Below are 8,357 nucleotides of genomic sequence, written 5' to 3'. Positions count from 1 at the left end.
AACCCTATTATACACACACAAAATAACTACTTAAATGGCAACTTGGCTGTAAAGGAAATCTCCAAGGCAAGAACCGGTACCTTACACGTTTGTGTACTACACGTGGCATCTAATAATTGGATTGAGGGATGGCAGAATGAAGAGGCAAAATCCTCTAAAACAGCACACAATTGTCTAAGAATAGGCGTCTCTTCTAAAACATGATAAATGCTTAGCTGGCAATCAGCAAATCAACGGTCAGAATTCAATGACAGCATCTACTGTCGACGTGAGATTGTTACTCTTTTAAGGCTCCAATCATTGTTCTTTTTTCCTCACTTCTCCTTCTTGTTCTTCTCTCTCTTATAATATAAGTGCGACTTCTTCCTTCTTTTTGTTTCTGTGGAAGAGAAACAAAAAGCTGTCTCTTGGGTTTTTGTTCTTTTGAAGTTTTGGTTTGGGCTCTTTCTCGGCTAGTCATCAAGGAAAGGGAGGAAAAGAAAAGAAAAGGGGTTCTGCATCTTGATTCATACAAGTTTAAGATTTAGAGACAGGAAAAAATAGAAAAAGGAAGAAGATTTCCCTTTGAAATGAATTTGATTCATGAAATCTTCTTTGCTGGAGAAGAGAAGGTTGAAGGAGAGTGGGAAAAAGAGAGAGTGTTTACCAAAGCCAAGGTAGCCAGCAGAAGTAAAGAGACAGAGAGACATACATAACATTTATTAACAACACACCTACAAAAGAAAAAACCATTAAGGAGTTTTAGTTTGATCTGCTGCTTCTGGTAATAATTATTATTCTTCATCAGGATTTTGTTTTGATTTTACTCGCCTGTATATATTGCTTTTTCATGCAAAGCACTCAAGCATATGGTCTTGTTTTTGTTAGCCCTTTTGCTGTATGGTTTTGTTTTTTTATCTTTTTCTAGGAAAAATGTTTTTGTTTTAATTTTCTTTACTTGTTTTCATCTTTCTTGATCGTTTTAAATGTTTGTGTCTTTTCTTTCTCCTTGCTATGGATGTTTTAAGAGCTGTATTTGTATGATTGAAGGTGTTGCTGCTCTGTTTTCCTTGAACAGAGAATCGAAGGAAAACCAAACCTAAAGGCTTTCTTTTTTGTCTTTTTTATCCACAACTTTTCTAGACGCTGAGCTGTTTTCAAAACCCTTTTTTTGGATGTCCAGCTGGTTTCCTAATGCATTCTACGCGCAATAATCAAGCCTTTTTTCCCTCATGTTTTAGAAACAAAGAAATCAAATTTAGAAAACAGAGCATTTCACAACTCTATCTTTTATTACATCGATTAAGTTGCAAGTAGCTGGCATCCAAGTTGAAATGAAAACATAATATATATTGTGTAACCCTTTATTAATGGATTAACGTTGTTTGATGAATTTATAGGGTAATTGGCAATGTCTGCTACTATTATCAGTGACCCTATGGTGGTCTCGGCACCAGAAACACAAGCAACAGCAGCAGCAACGACAGTAACAAAACTCATCGCGCAGATTGAGGTCGAGTCTGCCAAATGTGAATGCTGTGGCCTAACCGAAGAGTGCACACCGGCATACATTGAAAGAGTTCGCGAAAGATATCATGGTAAATGGATTTGTGGGTTATGTGCAGAGGCTATAAAAGATGAAATTGTAAGGACTGAGAGGCTTATTAGTACTGAAGAAGCAATGGCAAAGCACATGAACTTCTGCAAGAAGTTTGTTTCCTCAGGGCCACCTCCTGATCCAACCATTCATTTGATAGCTGCCATGAGACAAATTCTTAGAAGAAGCTTGGATTCACCAAGAGGTTTAAGGTCAACTCCAAGTAGTCCTACCAAAACGAAGGGAGAAAGTCGTGCTGCTGCGCTTACTAGGTCCGAAAGCTGCTTCCCTACCTTGTCTGGTTGATGTATACTAATGAGGTTCTGTGGAATAAGCGGTGATCAATAAAATGACAGTGAAAATATTGGAAAAAAAGAAAATTACATTTCATTCTGATGCAAAACAAGAAAGATCAAAGGGGAAAAAAAATCGAAGATAGGTGCCTAATGTAGCGCTACTTGTTAGTTGTTACAGAACTTCTTGTCAGAAGCTTTTTCCTGAAACTTTTTGTTTCAGTTGTACCTGCATGTATAATCTATCTCTTATGAAACTCTGCTTCCTCTTTACCAAATTATATTTCTTAGTAATCTTGACATGTTTTTGGTGTGATTAGAATAACTCGTAGATTAGTTGTTTCCATGGTTTCAAACTCTCGATGACCATTCAGTATTGATGTCTAGCCGTTTTCACACCATAATTGAAACATAATAATTTGGTCCCCGCATGATATTTGTCATAATTCAACATTTGGTTGGAAGTTGGTGTGATATTATTAAAGAATCAAAGGAAATTGATCATAGAAATCGAGGATGCGAATAGATCCACAGAAGGCTTTGGTGAGCATGGAATTCTCTAATGGTGGGAGGCCTACTTTTCGGTTCTCTCGGTGCTCTAGGTTCCATTAATGGCATTTCTTTATTTGATTCTTCTAAAAAAAGGGAGATAGTGTCATGGGTGAAGTATTCCTGTGTTGTATATGACAAGAATGATTGCCCATGGCTAATGGCTTTGCATGAATCTATTGATCATATCTTCCCAACCTTCAAGATCATCGCTCTTTTGACAATGAACAGCTAGTAAGGTTGTACCAAAGACAAGACGCTTTTTTGGTTTTACTAATAATGAATTCAATGTACTCTTTACAAGTCCAAACGAAGATAGATAACATGCTTTACTGCTTCCTGTTTATTTGATTCTTCATTTGACTGTGGGTTAAATAATTTTTTGTAATATAACAACATTTTTTACATGTTTTTTAATATAAAAAAATCTTAATTATAAATTAAAAAATTTATATATGCATTTAATTAAATAAATTTAAAATTAGCAATGCAATCCAAAAAAAATAATGAAATGAGAGAACCAATCAAATATCAAGATAATTAGATAAAAATACTAAATCAAAACAAATTACATTGAATAAATAACAAGATATTAAACAGTTAAAATAAAAAAAATAAGCAAGAAAAAAGGTCAAATTATGATGGGTTAAATTTTGAAGAATAAAAGGGAAGGAAAAAGACCCAGGCACTTGGATCTGGTTGACCTAGAGCACATGAGTCTCGAGAAAAGACTCAGACGCGTGCAATCCAAATATCTAGGTCTTATTTATTTTTAATTTTTTTAATTGGCATTAAAATTTTAAAAAATAATAACGTAAATGATGTGTTGTTTGTTCTGTTCATATTCTAATAATTCCCGATCATTAGAAAATCAATCAAGGTGTCAAGTTTTAGATAAAAAAATTTATTTTTAATTATATTTTAATAAAAAAAAATATTTTAGATGCCTTGTAAAATATATTTATGATAACAAAGATAAAAAAAGATGTTTGAAAAATCAAAATCATGTGAACCCAAAATTATTTGCGGGCTTATATCTACTATATAAGGCTATTTCAAGAAAATAAAACACTAGTATTTTGTTTTGTCAGAGATCTTGTATGTGCTAATATATATGAATACGGTCTGTCCTTATTCATTATTGAATAGGGATTCATCAGTCTGATTTGATCTGCCTACTTAATGGTTTTTTCCCATCTTCCAAGGTGTATTATGTTACATGTGTTTTTTTATTATTTATGAATGTATACTTTATTAAATATGATACAGTACTGTGGTGTACATTAATATATTGTAGAGTTATATAAAATAAATTAATGGCTTGCTATAGAGAGGGAGTATTGTTGGTTTTTTTTCTTTTGTTAATGAAGGTATCAAGACTTGCTTGTGTGTACTTTGACTAATTCCACAAACCCTGAAATTAACAAATATGTAAGCCTCCAGCAGCTATTATATTAGCAACCACATGACTCGAACCTAAAATCATAGGAAAAACAAACATTTTAGTCACAAATTTTTACTACAAAACCATCTATTAGATGATTAGTATTGTTGGTTTTTAAAATTATGGATTCGAGTAGGCAATTAACATGAAAATTTAGGGTATTTACCCTTGACAAGGTAGGGAGAAGTGTGGACATCAATTAGGGAAGTGTCAATAGGGCTTTATTTTGCTTTATTTTCCTGATTAAAACCAAGTGGGCTGAACAATAATTATTAGACGAAACTCACTAAGCAAAAAATAGTCAGATGTAACATCTCCAACTCAGAGCAACATGGCAGCTTAATATTTGGAACTCTGGTCAAGAAGCTAGTGAAAAAAAAAGCTGCTAATATTCCTTTTCCATGAAAACAGATTATATTCCTTTTCCATGAAAACATATTGAGAAGGTTTATTAGGAGCTAACACCTATATATCAGATAATATTTAGGTATTTAATTTACAACGAACAAAATGTGGGCTGCATAATTGGAGTCTGTTGTCGTGCAATCTCTTGCTCACTTATTGGAGTTAGACTTCCAGGGTGCACCATTTTTTGACCATAGAAATTAATTAATCATGGTCATATCGCACATGTTTTTATGTTTCTTTCTCAATATTCTTGTATAAAGCAAGGATTTAACCAACAGTATCTTAATTACTACAACGCCAAGAGAGGGTAGAAGACAGACAAATGTGAAAAAATGCTAAAAGACAATTAAACAGATCTCCCGTGATCACTTCTAATCAAGAGTATAATTAATAGTATTCACAAAGTAAATAGTTGGAAGCCAGTATAATAATGGAAAAACAAATGTTATGTCTCACATCTTACATTGATGGTGTCGTCCTCATAACAGTACTACTACTAGTCTACTAGAGCAGGAGAGTCCTCTACATATGTAAGTATAAAAATCACTAATGTTCGTCGCTCAGTTTTCATGATTTTTTTATAGAACAAGTTACTCGTTTGAACATGTAACCTCTAATATTTGAATTAACAAATATAGAAGGAGTGTGAATGTAAAGAGAGAATGTGTGAGAAGAGAATGTGTGTATCAAGAGACATTTTTTTAATGTGTATGGAGTGCAAAACAACTCAGGACACGTCTACTTTTTGCTTGTGGCTGAATGTATTTTACACACTTAATCACTTAAACTTATTCCATGAAAAAGAAAAAAAATTTAAAAAGTTGAGTCACTAATTATTATATCTTCTTTATTATTGATGAAAATGTTGGTGATTTTTATCAGTGCTGGTGTTATTGATAGATGGTTGACATCTTAGCGATTCATCGATAGAAAAAAAGTAGGCATTGTAGTAAATGATTCAAGAGAGAAGATTAACGCATTGTATTTTAACTCGTCACTTTGCATTGTGAATCATGCCCTAACTAGGAATTCTTTAATGTTACCGGGTCGAGGGCCAAGTTATTTTTCAGGTTAAAATAGGAGAGAATGAAAGGGAGTTTGTTTAGGCTAGTGCAAATCAACTAAAAGCAACCCATTTAGGCCATGTCTCAAACAAGCTATTTAAAAATAAATTATGATTGACACATATTATACACATGCCAATATATGAGCATATCATTGCTTTAAGGTAGTGCATGTGACTCATCACCGATTTCAAAGATAGTATTTATAGATTCATCTTATTGAGATATATTTCAAATGATCCTAAAGATATTGTTATTGGAGTTTCGATGAGTCTTTAGTGTCTTATCATTCTTTTTTATTTTATTTTCTCTCTCTGTTTTATTTTGTGTAGTCCATTCTCTTCTCTTATTGGCTTATAAATCTAATATGATCTGATATGATTCTTCTTACCTTTATGAGTTGTTACTTACAGATTCTTAAGCTTTATATTAGGAGAAATATCAGTGACATAGCTAGAATTACTCTTATAATAAATGCAATCTGTGTATATATATATGTGATAGAATGTAATACAGTGCGATATGAAATAAACAACAATATTTCTCTTTTATTCCTTCTGATTGTTCTTTTCTTCATGATATCAGAGCAGGTTCATATTTACATGTCTCATATATTATTTGTTTAGATGGCTTCTCGTGGATTGGAGGATATGGAAAGTTCTATTGCTCCTTCATCATTAAACCAACATCTGTGTTCTGAATTGAATCTTCCTAATTTGAATTCAAATCAACATCTGTGTTCTGTTTAATTGAATAAGTTCAATTATCTCCCTTGATTAAGGGTTGTGTCATTAGCGTTTGATGGAAGGTTAAGAATTGAATTTATTAATAAAAGTAATGCTTCTCCTGATGTCAAATCTCCCCAATACAAATCATGGTTTGCTAACGATCAGATGGTTCGCTCATGGCTACTCAACATTATGGAACCACAGATTGTCGAAATCTTCAGCTATTCTGAATCTGATGTAGATTTATGGGATACAGTCAAAGAGATGTATGGAAATCAGAATAATGTTGCCCGTGTGTTTTAGCTCAAGAAAGATATTTCATGGTTGCACCAGGAAGGAAAAAGCATTTGTCCAATACCTTAGGAATATGAAAAACATGTGGAATGAATTGGCAATTTATCGACCTCACACCATAGATGCTGCAACCTTACTAAAACGAGCTGAAAAAGATAAAATCTTTCAACTTTTGGCCAATTCATCTCTTGATTATGAAGATTTTCGTAGCCGTATACTCATGAACTCTGACTTACCATCTTTTGCAAATGTTTGTGCGATTATTCAACGGGAGGAAACTCAAAAAAATGTTATGAACTAGAACATCAAATCTGATTTATCTGAAGCTCGAGCATTTATATCCTATCAGAGACGTTATGAAAAGAAAATGGTATAAAAGTAGAATACCCGATTTGAAATGTAACCATTGCAACAATCTTGGACACTCAATTGATCGATGTTGGGATCTTCATCCTGAACTAAAACCAAAGTTTTCAAAAGACAGCAAGGGAGGATATAAGCTTTTTCAACCATCAAGGTATAAATCCAATTCTGTGACCAACTAGTCTGCAAATGGATTATTAACATTTACTTCTAGTCCAGTCGACCTCATCAATGAATTTGCATCCTATCTTTACACAAAGCAGAGTGCAAAACAAAGTGCAAGTGATTTAAAGGAGAACAAAGATTCATCAGCATTGATTGGTCAGTTTGCAGGATTTCTAGCTGAAAATAAAAATATCTTGGCTCCGGATGGACTAGGTATTTTGAATGCCTTTTCTTCTGCTCTTATTGTAAGTAATATGCATGATTTTTGGATCATAGATTCAGGTGCCACTGATCACATAACCAACAAATATAATCAATTGCTTGACTTTAAAAAAATTTCTCAAACATCTCAAATATTTGTTGCCAATGGTAAATATGCACCAGTTTTTGGGGAAGGAAAGATTAAATTACTCTCTCAAACAATTGCATCTCCATTCTTGTATGTTTCTTCTTTTCTTTTTAAACTACTCTCTGTTGGAAGAATTTCAACATCACTAAATTGTCGTGTTGTTTTCTCTCCTTACAATGTTGTGTTTTAGGATCTAATCACCAAGAATACGATTGGTGAATGATTCCTCTTTTAAGGTCTTTATTACCTTTCTAAAGATTTTTGCATACCTAAGAGTTTTCAAGTCATTAGTTGTCTAGCTTCAGAGCAACAGTTATAGCATCAGCATTTGGCACATCCTTTAGAGTCTATTTTGGCAAAACTGTTTCCAAATTTGAAAAGCAAGTTAATAAATTGTGATTTTTGTCCTTTGTCAAAATCTACTCGCTTACCATTTCCTTCTTCCTCATCTTATTCAGTTAAACCTTTTGATTTAGTCCATTCCAATGTTTGGGGACCAGTCGTTGAGTCTTTTGATGGCTATAAATACTTTGTTACATGTGTTGATGATTTCTCTCGTTTTACTTGGCTATATTTGTTAAAAGCAAAAGGTGAAGTTGCCACTGTATTTCAAGATTTCCATAATTTGGTCCATACTCAATTCTCATCCAAAATCAAAATTCTACGATCAGATAATGGCTTTGAATATTTATCCAATATTATGATACAATACTTGAGCATGCATGACATTATTCACCAAACTAGTTGTGTCCATACTCCATAATAAAACAGAATAGTAGAGTGAAAGAACTGCAACTTACTAGAGAAAACGAGATCACTAATGTTTCAAATACATGTTCCTAAAATATTTTGGTCTCAAGGGGTACTCACATCTGCCTACCTTGTAAATCTATTGCCTAGTAAAAGTCTAACGCTTATTTCTCCAGCTGAGTTATTGATAAGGAATAAACCATTTTTATCACATCTTAAAGTCTTTGGTTGTTCTTGTTATGTGCACATTCCATCCTCTCAGCGTGACAAATTGGATCATAGAGCAGTCAAGTGCATTTTCTTGGGCTATTCTCCAACACAAAAGGGATATAAGTGTTATGATCACACCACTCATAAGCTTGTTATTACAAGGG

The 8,357-nt window shown here is 33.2% G+C and overlaps 1 protein-coding gene across 1 annotated transcript; it reads left to right on the top strand.

Moving 5' to 3' along the window:
* Positions 1-309: 309 nt before the first annotated feature.
* LOC133687982 (uncharacterized) lies at positions 310-2,147 on the top strand. The gene is made up of 2 exons (XM_062107347.1): positions 310-763; positions 1,380-2,147. Exon 2 carries the CDS (start codon positions 1,391-1,393, stop codon positions 1,880-1,882), a length of 492 nt encoding a protein of 163 aa, XP_061963331.1. The 5' UTR covers positions 310-763; positions 1,380-1,390; the 3' UTR covers positions 1,883-2,147.
* Positions 2,148-8,357: the final 6,210 nt, after the last annotated feature.

Source organism: Populus nigra, chromosome 1 (assembly GCF_951802175.1).
Source record: "Populus nigra chromosome 1, ddPopNigr1.1, whole genome shotgun sequence".
NCBI classification, from domain to species: domain Eukaryota; kingdom Viridiplantae; phylum Streptophyta; class Magnoliopsida; order Malpighiales; family Salicaceae; genus Populus; species Populus nigra.
This window is presented reverse-complemented; position numbering and strand designations above follow the sequence as displayed.

Coding starts and splice junctions, on each gene's coding strand:
- LOC133687982 (XM_062107347.1), top strand. CDS start 1,391: ATGTCTGCTACTATTATCAGTGACCCTATGGTGGTCTCGGCACCAGAA.